At 43.0% G+C, this 13,683-nt stretch overlaps 1 protein-coding gene across 3 annotated transcripts in view; it reads left to right on the top strand.

Annotated features, from left to right (window-relative positions):
• EFCAB6 (EF-hand calcium binding domain 6) overlaps positions 1 to 13,683 on the top strand; it is a 108,414-nt gene that overhangs the window by 75,881 nt on the left and 18,850 nt on the right. For all 3 annotated transcript variants that reach the window (XM_081911692.1, XM_081911691.1, XM_081911693.1), the window contains exons 22-25: positions 1,550 to 1,738; positions 3,605 to 3,760; positions 8,271 to 8,469; positions 10,687 to 10,875. In XM_081911692.1, the coding sequence (XP_081767818.1) occupies positions 1,550 to 1,738; positions 3,605 to 3,760; positions 8,271 to 8,469; positions 10,687 to 10,875 (733 nt within the window). The remainder of the gene's footprint in view (positions 1 to 1,549; positions 1,739 to 3,604; positions 3,761 to 8,270; positions 8,470 to 10,686; positions 10,876 to 13,683) is intronic.

Here is a 13,683-nt window from a genome sequence, read left to right as displayed (position 1 = left end):
GGTTGATTTCATACACACACACACACACACACACACACACACACTTCCCACTGTACACCCCTGCTTTCCACTTACTACATTTTTAAATGTGGTTTAAGACCCAGATGTATATTGCCTTGAATTCAAAGTGTGTTGACTGTATGGTTTATTTCCTAGCCATGATTCATCACTGAATTATTTTCTACTCCATTGCTTTTCAGTTTCTTTTCTTATTCCTTAAGGATGTCTTGTGACCGCGTGTCTTTAGCATTGAGCCATCTGCTACATATGCTCTACTTTAGATAACTTGAAAACAAAAACTCAACTTCCCATGTTATTAAATAAAGCTATTGCAATCAACATGGAAAATGTTTGAAGTAGAAAATGAATGGAAATAAGATACGTATGGAAAATTAGAATAGAAACTATTGTATAGAATATATAGAATAGAGTAATAGAATATTAAAGTGCAAAATTGCATCAGTATTTTTGAAAATTGGAATGGAGCCCACAGAAAATTGTTATCTCAGAAGGCATGCATTATATATACAGTCTTTGGCCAAATGTTTAAGCAGTCTCAAGTCTGAATTTTAAGTATTCAGAATTGCAGTGAAAATCACTGTGTCATATACCACTTGGAAAGTACATTTCCTCAGGGAACTCTTTCCATACCGATTTGTTTGCCAAACAACCCTTGCATTTTGCAGAGGGATTATGGGTTGCATAGTGTTGCATAGTATAAAGTACAGCTGTCAAGCTTAAATATTTATTTACAACAAAATCATAATCTGCTTCTTTTAAAGGGTCACAACCCTCCAATATCTGGAGCTAATTCCGAGAATGGTTCTACGCTACTGTGGACAGGAGATACTATTTTATTGCTCTTGATTCTTGTTGCTATCCTTTCTTATATTTTGAAAGCTGCCCTGTCAGTTCTTAGCTCTAAAAGCACTGACAGACCTGGGGCCTCAAATTTCAGCGGCACCTGGTGCAATGCCAAAATTACCCTCCCCCCCCGCCCTCTTACCTTTTACATAATGGTTGCGGTGCCACCGAGGCTCTGCACCCAGTGCCACCGAACATGTTGTGCTCCTCTGAATCTGCTTCTGCTAAAATGCAGCCCCCAAACATTTTAAATAAACAGATGAGTGCCAGGTGGTTGGGGGTGCTGGTGAAGGGAAAGGTGGCCGAGAGAAGTGGCATGAGGTTGGCAGGCACCTGAAGGGCAGGAACTGGGCTAAAGAACGAGTTATGACTGCTGGTCTTAATGTGGCTGAGTCTTGATTAAATCAGGCGGGTTTTAGGTTCTACGTATCCACACAGAATTTGAAAAAAATGTTATCAGGCATGAGTTAGGCTTCTACTTGATGCTGTTGATAGATCATCCCTGCAAAATCTAGATGGGTATGGAATATTTCAATGCAACATTTATTTCCTAATGTGCGTCCCCTGCATATTCCTCCAAGGAGGAATTAGACGTGCAGTGCTCAAGAGCTAGGGATGTTCTGCATCGAGCCTGCAAAGCCTATTTCTTATGAAAATAAATATGTCTTTCCCTGGACTTTAAAAGGTATGATCCGAATGCAAAGGGTTACCTTACACATCAAGAATTCTTGCAAAAATTGGGCATAGAGAATGCAACTGTTGACACCGGCCTGAACAGGCAGTTTGTGGCAGACAACTATGTACGCTTTATGGATCATTACAAAAGGGAAGAAAAGAAGCACATTGACATCAATGAGATTATAAATAAGATCAGGTGAGTACATTACTTTCAAAGGGTGTGTTCTTCACAATGGGGAAACTCTGTCACTAACTTAGCTATCTTGACGCTGCCTTTTTCCCAGTTTCAACAAGGTCCATGCAGCGATTAATCTCCCCACCCTCCACCCGCTGAAAACTGGTGTGTGTCCAGGGAAAAGTGGAAAGCTTACATGTCCCAGCTCCTTCATCAAAATGTATTGGGGGTGGCAGTAATGGAAGAGGGGATCTCTTTATCATTCCTGATAGCCTCTTCTTTGTTCCCTTCTGAAATAACACCAGTTTCTCATGGAGCAGAGCCTAAAAGCTCTTTATGTGCTGCTCTTTTAGTTTCATCCTAAATGTTTTGTAGAGCATGTTCATTATCTTACAGTTAAGAGACAGTTCAGCTGACAAAGGGGTCTAAAAAACTTAATATTCAAGAAGGGGGGGGGGAATCTGGGTGTATAATTTTTCCTTTTGTTTTAACTCAAGAGGAACAAATACCCCAAATTAGAAACATTTGAACAGTGATTCTTCAGCACTTCAAGAGAAATACAAAACATTTGCAAGAGAAGATTGGGTGGTTGGTTTTATTTTATTTTATTTTATTTTTTGGCAGCCTAGCTGGATCCATAGTTTAAAACATATACTTGGTGCTCAATTTTACTGCCACAATTGGAATAATTACTGCTTGGCAACCGTTTACTCACAGTCCAAGAAACGGCTGGATGTCTCGATTTTCTAAAAATAAGGATAGAAAGAAAGGTTTTGATTGCCCTTTTTTGTTTTGATCTGTGAGGTATAAGTGGAAGATAGCAGCAATGATGAAAAGCTATCATTTCAGCTGTTTAGGCACGTCACACGAATCTGACAGGGATTCTAGATTGTTGCAGTTGACACAATCGTATTCCACATTTACATGTTACTAAGAGGCTAAATATGCTGTCAGGGATCAGGACCTAATTACTAATATTGGTGATAATAATACTTAAAACTTATATGCTGCATCTCAAGTGTTTGTGGCACTTCACTGACATTATGTCGGGCAGGCCGGTATTACTATTTCTGTATGCAAATGCCTCCCTCTTCTCTCTTTTCAACTGCTTTATGGCTCTTGAAGGGGAAGGGAAGTCCAACGTCCTGGGAGCAAATGTGTGAAAGGACTTGAAGCTGACATTCTTCCCACGTGGCAACATCAATAGCTGGCCGGCATCACCAGGCTCCGTTTTGTCACCTGGCTTTATTGAACTCAATACCACGAAGACAAAGTTCTTCTCCTCATACTGAACGTTGCCCCACTTGCCTTCTGAATCGGGGCTTCATAAATTGTTATCTGCAACACAGCATGCAGCTCACTCAGCCGTGTATTTTGGCTTAAGTCAAGGGTAGGCAAACTAAGGCCCAGGGGCCGGATCCGGCCCAATCACCTAAATCCGGCTCACGGATGGTCTGGGAATCAGTGTGCTTTTACATGAGTAGAATGTGTCCTTTTATTTAAAATGCATCTCTGGATTATTTGTGGGACCTGCTTGGTGTTTTTAAATGAGTAGAATGTGTGCTTTTATTTAAAATGCATCTCTGGGTTATTTGAGGGGCATAGGAATTTGTTCATATATTTTTTTCAAAATATAGTCTGGCCCCCCACAAGGTCTGTGGGACAGTGGACCGGCCCCCTGCTGAAAAAGTTTGCTGACCCCTGGCTTAAGTGATTGACATGTCCCTTACTCTGCCGGTGGCTTATTGAGGCTCTGGGAAGCCACGTTACAGGGCTGGAAGTTAGGCTGCCTTTGGCTTGGTGAGTCATGCGTCTGAATTATACAAGCCGGTCCATTAGGATTTTTCCTTATCGGGAAAGCTAAACTGAGCGTTGGTTCTCTTTCAGGGACAAGTACCACGAATGCTCCCACGATTTCCACAAGGCCTTCTTGCAGCAGGATAAAAACAGAGAAGGCTGCATATCGGTGGGCAACCTCCGCAAGTTGCTGGAAGACTTTAACTGCTGCCTTGGCTACGAACAGTACAGTGAACTTCTATACAGGTTGTTATAATTGCCCCAGCTTTAATGGAGCTATCCTAGTTCAATACATTCCTGAGCTTATCTAACTATTCCTGCTCAATCAGTGGACTCTTACTTTGATCGTAATGATGATAATATATGTCTGATTTATTTCGATACAGGTAAGCGTCAATCCTTGGTTGAGTAGGGTTTGAACTTCTCTTTCTGCAAAAATATGTGATAGGAAGTAGATTTCACAAACATATTTTAATTTAAGATAGCTTTAGTCCCAGTGACCTTTAGTTCTACAAATAGCACATCTCCAATTTTTGCACATCCTAACTGGTGTTCATCTGGTGCACCTGAAACAAATTAAGCAGTCCAAGGAATTGGAAAGCTCCCCATCTAGTACCATGACCAATTTTAGAAAATAAGTTGCTTTGTTTTTGTTTTAAGTATGTGAAAGCTAAAGAGAAAAACAGGTGAACAATACCATTGTTTTACAACAGTTTAAAAGGTAATGCTCTTGGTAACTGTGGCTGGTCCAATATGAAAAAATATTCCTTTTCTTACTCATTTTCTGCGATTGCGCAGCAATTATCATCTGTACTTACCGTACTATTGTGCAAATATATGTACTTTTTTGTAGCGAAATAACATCGAGCTTTTCGTGTAAGCTAAGGAACAGGCAATAACTAATCAGAGCAAAGAACACTTGGGACCTGTTAAATGTAGAATATATTTATCTTTTTGAGCACCAGAAAACTTTAGATGGACTTGATCATATGCGAATGTAGGATTCAGTAGAATTACATTTTCAAAAAAGATTTTCTCTCTCTCTTTTAGAAGAGAGGGTAGGAGGAGGAGAGAAACCTAAACAAAATCTTTTCACTCCACCTATAAATCGAGTGATTAAGCTCCCTTGAATTAAGCCTCTAATAAGAATTTTTGCAGTGTGCTCTTTTCCTCAAAGACTTTTTGATGATAAACACTTCCATTCATTGTAATTTTCTGCAGACTAGTCCTTTCCAGATCGAAAAGAGTCTTTTCTCCCCCGCCTTAAATAATAGAGTAGATTAGCATATGCATTTGGTTTTATTACTAAAATTTTAATACCAACTTGGCAATTTATTCCTCTGCTGAAGTGCCTTGATTATTTCCTTTTCCCCAACATCGGAGCCAGCTTGACACGGGCTAATGCATGGATTGGCGCACTCCGCAGCTGCAAGATGCAAAAGCAGTGCTCTTGAATGTGCTCTTTAGGGGAGGGGGGAGTTTTTAGCAGCAGATATTTGGGTCTGTAAATTTTATTTCTTTTTCTGGCATCCTCTTTGTTAAAGCGGCTTCATCCTCCCGCCATTTAATTAGTCATTGTTACCAATGAATATTCTGATTTTGGAAAGAGTCGTCACTGAGTGATTTACAGAGCAAGAAGGCCATAAGAGGTACTTCAGTGTTTGATGCCAGAAATGGGATTTGCTGCTTTAGATCTGTGCTAGCAACCTTGGCCGGATAATTTCCTTCTTTGTGAGGAAGAAATCAGGGCTAACCCTATTATTATTATTATTATTATTATTATTATTATTATTATTATTATTAGAGCAAAAGTAAAGCTTCCAGGTGGCCAATTCTGGACACTGTTAAAGCACATAAAATTTCAGTTTATTTCCTTCCCCCACTCCCATTTGAATTTCCCACCTCTGGCATTGAGCTAAATGCATCATTAGCCAGATGTAAACATGGGAGATGTCTTTCTTGGCATCCTCCGGCCACTGCTGAGGGGCCTGTGGCTGCGCCACCACTGCTGAGAAGCATCAGTAGCCACGATTGCCCGCCCTCTGTTTTAGGGCAGCATGACCTCCTTGGTGGCTCTTCCACGGTGGTCCATTCCACGGAGGCAGAAGACAAGCAGCGGGGGCCACCTCTGAGTACGTATCCACCCACCCAAGCAAGGAAGCAAACAAGTAGTGGTGGTGACTAGGTGCAACAGCAGCAGTCTGCTCTCTGTTTTCAGCTGCTGTTACCACTCAGCTGCCTTCTCTGTCCGGCAAGTGGTGGTGGTGAGGATTTTTCCAAAAGACTCCCCCAAACCTGGAGCTGTTCCTGCTTGAGGGTCTGGAACCCGAGGCCTCTGAGCCAACCCAGCTTGAGGCATAACAACTGTGGAATTTGGCTGCCAGCCTGTGGAGAAAGAGATGCTTAGAATTGTAGAATTGCAGAGTTGGAAGGGACCCCTAGAGCACCCCAGTTCAGGAATCTCAGCTAAAGGATCCATGACAGATGGCCATCCAACCTCTGCTTAAAAACCTCCAAGGAAGGAGAGGCCTCCGCCACCTGAGGGAGTCGGCTGCACTGTCAAACAGCTCTTCCTGTCAGAAAGTTCTTCCTGGTGTTTATTCAGAATCTCCTTTTCTGTAACTTGAAGTTTGGGTCCTGCTCTCTGGAGCAGCAGAAAACGAGCTTGCGTCATCTTCCATGTGTCAGTCCTTTAGACATTTAAGGATAGTTTTCATATCTCCTCTCAGTCTCCTGTCTTCCAGGCTAAACATACTCAGCTCCTTCAACTGTTTCTCATAAGGCTTGGTTTCCAGACCCTTGATCATTTTGGTTGCCCTCCTCTGCTCACATTCCAGCTTGCCAGTATCCTTCTAAAATTGTGGTGCCCAGAACTGGACACAGCACTCCAGGTGGGATCTGATGAAGGTAGAATAAAGCGGACTATTACTTCCCTTGATTGGGACATTACACATCTGCTGATGCAGCCTAGAAAGGCATTAGTCTTTTTTTTTTTTTTTGCTGCTGCATCACACTGCATGTTAACGTTGTGGTCTACCCATAGATCCTTTTCATATGTCCTACTGGTAAGCCATGTGTCTCCTGTCTTAAATTTGTGCATCTGGTTCTTCCTGCTTAAGTGTAGAACCATACATTTGTCCCTGTTGAAATTCATTTTGTTGGCTTGGGCCCAGCTCTCCAATCTGTTAAGGTCGTTTTGAATTCTGATTCTGTTTTATGTTGCATTGGCCTAGTTTGGTGTCAGCTGCAAATTTGATGAGCGTCCCCTCAGTTCCTTCAACCAAGTCATTTATAAAGACATGGAACAACAACAGGCCTAGGGCAGAATCCTACAGCACCCACCTGTCACATTTCCCCAGGATTATTACTATTAGTATCAATTACATTTTTATACTGCGCTATACCCACAGGATGACAATGAACCATTAGTGAGTACTCTTTGGGGCTGGGCCTGTGGCAACAGATCTTGCTGTTAGGTCACTTTGGGGATTGCAGACTAGATTCTTTGTTCTTCACTTCTCAAAATGGCCCTTGGAGAAAAACAGTTGCTATGCAGGGCTTGATGAGGTATCATTTGGTTTGTTTATGATCAATGTCTACAAATGGGTTTATTGATCCTTAGAGCTACAGGACAAAAACAGATGCTGTTTAATTATACGATGTTTTAAATGAATAAACAAATAGCAATTTTAAAATAATTAATTTTTCATTAATAATAACTTAAAGTTTGTAGGGATATCATCTACATCCTAAATATAAAAAATGCAGTTTAAATCTATGTGATTAATATGATAAAATGACAAAACATTTCATCAATGGGTTAAAAAATATTACAGCCAAGCATTCATATTTCCATTACAGTGCTAAACAAATCCCAGACTTGAAGAAGGTAAAAAATAGCTTTGATATAAATTCACACTTTGGGGGTGGGTTGGAGGGAGATGTTCTATCTGACCTTCCAGTTGAGAGTGAAAGGACACCCCTGTATCTCAAATCTTGTTTGGGTTGTCTTCCATCTCTTTTAATTGAGTCCTTTGTGCCATTTGCCAAACTTTATTTATCTCATCTCTTCTTGATAATGCTTTATCATTTTTCGCTTTTATTTTTTTACTGTGAAGGATGAGAGCTGTTACTCTCATCCTGATACTGATTGTAGCGCTGAAAGACTTTCTTCTTTGGTCAGGCTTTCAAAGACTCATGTAGGGGAAAGGCTGTAGCCCAGTGGAGATCCTGGTTCAGTCCCCAGGTGGGGCTTGGTGGGAGAGACCCCTGTGTGAAATCCTGAATAATTGCTGCCCATCATCTCTGACCACGGGTCTTGCTAGCTGGAGACTCAAGGTTGAGAAAGGCCGCTGTGGACAGTTCCGAGTGAGATGCACCAATAGTGTAAATTAGATTCCTATGTTCCTAAGTTAAGCAGCCAGGAATTTGCTGGAATTTTGCGACTCACATTTTAACACACACACATACCCCCCCTGCAACAGAGTATTTCAGGATACACAAGACAAAAATCCGAATAACTGAATACCGGTAATCAGTTTAAATATATGTGGATTGAGAATTGTTATTGCATTGTGTAGCTGAGCTCCAAAATAGTGAAAATCCAAACCCTCACTGGCCGATTTAATACTAACCATGTAGCAATTCTAGAATGATATAAAACCCTATAATGGAGTGATTAGTTGCAGCAGCTCTAGTAGCAATGCTTGAGAAATGCGAAACAAATATTCACTCTTCTGTTTCTTTTTCCCCTTAGTTTAGGGATTAGCATACAGGACAACAAGCTCTCGTATTTTGATTTTATAAGAGTAATTGATGACCGCGCAGCTTTCAAACGGCGGAAAAGGCCTACAGTTCCACCTGTGCCACCCATCAGTTTTGTGCAGCTCAGCATAGATGAAGCCATGGCAAAAATAAAACAGATAGTTACCTCTTCCTCCGATTTGTTGTACAAGGTAGGTGCCATGCACTCGTCATGATTCAGTAGCAAAACGCCCATCGCTATGACAAGGAGAGGGAAGGGAATGTTGTGGTCCCCGTCTTTGAACTCGAGGACAAAGAGGATGTGGAAGACTGGGAGCAGGAGTCATGCAGACAGGGGGTCCCAAAAATACCCACAGTGCTGCCAGCACCTGCTTTGCTTGTGGAAATTGCTCTGCCCCTGCTTATTGGGCTCTGAAAATGGCTCCCTGTGGAAACCCTTTGCAGTGTAGAAAGCCTTTTAAAAATGGAGAAGGAAAATACTTCATTTTAGAAGGGGTGTCATGCAAGCCGCTTCCTGAACCAAGACGTGGTTTTCATGGAATCTTGCTCAGCTGAGCAGGAATTAATCAGCAGATGGGGGGGGGGGGGAGAGAGAGAGAATTAAACATTGCTGCTTTGGCTGTGCACCCCTGTTCTCTGCTGGGAACAAGTGGCTGCAGCCCTCACAGGTGTTATCAGATGATGTTATGGGCCAACTTGGACCCCCTGGCAGACCAAGACTGGCCTGCAAGCCATAGTAGGTACACAACCTTATCAGTCATGGCCCAAGAGACAGTGCTTCAAATACAGTGGTACCTCGGGTTAAGAACTTAATTCGTTCTGGAGGTCCGTTCTTAACCTGAAACGGTTCTTAAACTGAAGCACCACTTTAGCTAATGGGGCCTCCTGCTGCTGCCGTGCCGCCAGAGCATGATTTCTGTTCTCATCCTGAAGCAAAGTTCTTAACCCGAGGTACTATTTATGGGTTAGCAGAGTCTGTAACCTGAAGCGTCTGTAACCCGAGGTACCACTGTAGTGTTTTGATGGTCCTGCTTGTCAGTTGTGCTACATCAACATGTCACCACTATGCTAGAGCGGGTACAAAGCAACTGACACTTTTTTCATATGTGGTGTGAATGCTTCCATTTTTAGGATTTTAGGGAAATACTGAAGATTGTTTCTCGGTCACGTAATCTGCAATCCATCGCTTGCATTGCTGTCTTATCTTCCCCAATGACCAAAACATCTTGCCTTGCAAGGATTTCTCCTGATTGGTCTTGCACAGGGGTCAGCAAACTTTTTCAGCAGGGGGCCGGTCCACTGTCCCTCAGACCTGGTGGAGGGCCAGACTATATTGGGGGGGAATGAACAAATTCCTATGCCCCACAAATAACCCAGAGATGCATTTTAAATAAAAGGGCACATTTTACTTATGTAAAAACATGCTGATTCCTGGACTTGGAAGGCGATTGGGCCGGATCCGGCCCCCAGGCCTTAGTTTGCCTACACAAGCTCTTGCATGAGGAGATAGCACAGCACTGGAGATACCAAATCCATCGTTTTTAATTGGGGCTGACTTCACAAAGTGTGGTAGCTGGTGCTTCCTTCCACAACTCTCTGGGGGGAGCCCTGAGTCGGTGGGTGGGGGCTACTGTCGTGCTTGAATTATCTGGTAGACATGATCATGCCATGGATGTACTAGACTTGTACTTGCTTATTGGTAAACCATAAAAATGATGCATTGAGGGGCCCTTTATCACCTTCCTTTTACTTTATTGTAATATGTCTGAATTGCTTGACATTGTAAGCCACTGTGTTAATAGGGTCGGACTTCTATAAATGAACAGTAAGGCATCTCAAGTGGGCTGAACTTGCAGCTGATTCAGCTGTTACACTTATCTGTGTACTTTTCAGATGTGTAAGAGACTTGCACGTGTTTGCAAATCCTGGCCTGGCAGCCAGGCTTGACTGCAGCTCCTCTTCCGTGGGACATGAAGCTGCTCACCTGCTTTCACCACCCAATTACATTTGGAAGGGATAGGTCCCACTGCTTGACAGGCCAACACTCCTCATATCTTTTCTCATCCCAGCTAAGCTCTCCTGCTATCTTTAAACACCCCAGGTTCTCTGGTTGCCTCTGGTTGCTATGGAGGCCTGTTGTAAACAGCCTTCCCATCTGACACTCTAGATAATGAGTCCTGCCAGAAGAGAATAAGCTATTGAAACAGCTCAGCTTAAAAAATGGTTGAGCAAGGATTCCTTGGGAAGCTCTTAGCGGCGTTTTGTATGCAGAATACTTGAGGCGGCGAGTGGGATGTGCATTGCCTATGCATTTATTTCCACAGCTCAGTAATAGCTCTACTAGAGAGAAATGACTTCTTTCCAAATGCCGGCTATTTGGAGTTACTTTGCTTCTCTGCTATTTGCAGGCCTTCTCTGCTTTTGACAAGGACCGCACGGGAGCAATTTCCGCCTTGGATTTCCGGCAGGTGCTCCACCACTTCTGCTTCACGCTTTCCGACAAACAGTTCAACCACCTCATCAAACTGCAGCGGCTTCGTGGAGAGCACTCCATAGACTGGAAATATTTTCTGCAAAAATTCAACAACTTCTCTGGGGTAAGAATGGGCACAAGACCCTTGGCTTTTTCTTTAGTGCGCTCAGGGCACATTATAGAGGGCTTGTCCCTTTTGTGCTGACAACCCCAGCCTCCCTGAAATAGGTTAGTCTGAGAAATGAGTTGCTGGCTCATGGTCATATGATCACAGGTCTTTCCAGTCCCAAGACCAGCACTTAACCTCATTTACTCTCCAGGATAGGAAAACGGCTCTTTCAGTACCTCCTTCTTCCAACACAGCTCAGCTGCAGACTTTCAGGCAAATGAGAGGGGACTGCTTACTTGCAGAAGGGGAGAAAGAGCCTCAATTCCTCTCTGCACGGGGGAAGAGTGAGCTTAATAGTCCTCTTCTTGTGTCGCGCAGCAGGTGGAAGAAAGTAGATAATGTTCCTAATGGAGGGGTTGGAGTTTGGGCTCAGGGTTATGTGGGGCCAGATGAGAAGCACCCCCTCCCCGCGCTCAGTCAGGTTAGGCCCTTCATGCCACCCACTGCCAGCCTCTGCCTCTCCCTGTCCCATTGCTATTACAAGTCGTTATTATTTCACAGGTCAGAATGCCTTTGTGACACAAGCAAATAGGTAAAGTGTAGTTTACAAGCCAAAATTAGCATTCTTTCTCTGCCCTCATCTTAACTTGTACCTCAACCTGGTATAAGCCATCAAGCCTATGGTTCAGAACAACCTACTTGAAGCACATTCACAGGCAGGCATGTGCCTCAGTGAACATGGGAACATGAATCCAAGACATTGCACCTTCAGTGTGGATAATTTCATAAATTAGGTATTCCTGACGTAAAAGCCACGAACAGGGTAGATTTCCTGGTGGGAAATGAGCTGGGCTTGTCTGGAGTCCTAAGTATGAGTTCAGTGGGACTTGTTAACAAGTAAGTGTTCATGGAATCATATCCTTAAGCTACAATGTGCTAGGAGTTTGTCTTTTGGGATTTCAGATTGTAGAAACAGGCTGGAAGATAGGAACAATTAGATAAAAAAGAAAGCCACATTCTTGTAGCGTTTTATTCTTTGGAGCATCAATTCAATTTTTTTCCAGACTAGGGACAAAAAACGTAATACCATAGAATAACTTCTAGTGACTCACAAAAAGTTGCTGTAGGAAAATGTAAATATACGCCATCATGGGCTTTTATGATAGGCATATTGATAAAGACTAATGGCATCCTACCAAAGGAGAAGGACGGTATAAGAAGTATCATTTGCTTTGTCTCCGATGCAGAAATCGTTACTTGCAACAATGTGTGTGTGTGTGTGTGTGTGTGTGAGAGAGAGAGAGAGAGAGAGCATGCACACAAATGGGATAGTGGGTGTCGAAATGAGCACATCATCTGCAGCATATAGTATAATCGTTCTCTCTGTGCATTCCATTCTGGATTTGGCAACACAGTCCATACCACAAATGTTCCTTACTGGGTCAGGACCGAAGTGTTTCCAATCTGGGCTCCCATTCAAAAGAATCCTAAAATTACAATTTTGGAAGGGAGTCATCTGACGCAGCCCCCTGCGATGCAGGAATTTCCACCAAAGCATCCAAGATGGAGGTTTTTAAGCAGAGGTTGGATGGCCATCTAAGAAGAGAGAGCCCCTTTCACCGTCAAACAGCTCTTCCCACCAGAAGTTTCTTCCTCATGCTTAATTGGAATCTCCTTTCTTGTGACTTGAAGCCACTGGTTCAGGTCGTAGCCTCTGGAGGTTTTGTCTCTCTTCTTATCACTTGACGGATGGAGGCTGACTGTGTGTACTGCCTTCATTGAAAAGCACTGCATTTGAGATTATAGGAAGTGGTATTAAAGTTCTCTGTGGAACTTGGGGGGTTCTGATGGTACATGAGGGAGGTTGTGGGGCAGTGAAGGCTGGCCAAACCTCCTCTGCCAATGCACAAAGTGCATCCGAGCACTTTCTGGAAAGGCATTAGTTATGTACCAATAGATCCCATGAAGATCTGTTTTACTGATTGGACCCGGGAATGCCCTTACACAGAAGCATTCTACACACAAGCATGAGTCTGTGCACGGAGGCCCTTCACACACCTGCCAAATGGTGGGAGGTGGGTGGGAGGCTTGGTTTAGCCCCAGCAACCCTGCAAGCCCCCTCTTCTGTGATGCCCCATTCATACATGCAACCCATCACTTGATATTGCAGTCATCAAGTGAAAAATGTCTGTATGTGAACCTGCCCATCCCCTTTCCAGGTGTATATGAAGAGGAGTGTTTGCCACATCATCTTTCACCTTCTAAATTAATAAGACACGTTAAGTGCTGCAATAGGCAAAGTTCATATTGTGGGAGGGAAATATCTCCTTTAACACGGTGCTTTTTGATTGCAGGTTTGAGCACAATTTCATCCCTAGTTACATGAACAATTAACCATATGCAGGCTAAAATTCAGGCATCCCTTCAGAATTCTTCACCTAAGGGGAGTCTTAAGTTTTCCCACCTTGGATACCACATTTGATCAGGAGTCTCAAGCGCACTTTCTGTACTGGTGAAAGAAAAACTAATAAAAACCTCTATCATACCTTTAGAAATCAACTGTTGTTTTATCTGTGAAATATAATATCTGAAGTGGTAATAGGACATTGTGTAAAACAGAATACAGGAATTTCAGGGCAATATCCAGGGAAAAGGTGAAGCTGGAACACTTCTTCCTTACATGCTTGTTTTCTATGTGCAGAGATGTGGGTTTTTTTCAAGGCTCAAGCTCGCACCTGATCCCAAACCTAGGGGGAAAGCTATAGCAAACCTCTGCAGGGATAGGGGTCAGTGGGTATTTTCCTACTGATACGCCTAGTGATG

This window comes from Podarcis melisellensis (assembly GCF_964234715.1).
Source record: "Podarcis melisellensis genome assembly, chromosome: 5".
Taxonomy (NCBI): domain Eukaryota; kingdom Metazoa; phylum Chordata; class Lepidosauria; order Squamata; family Lacertidae; genus Podarcis; species Podarcis melisellensis.
This window is presented reverse-complemented; position numbering and strand designations above follow the sequence as displayed.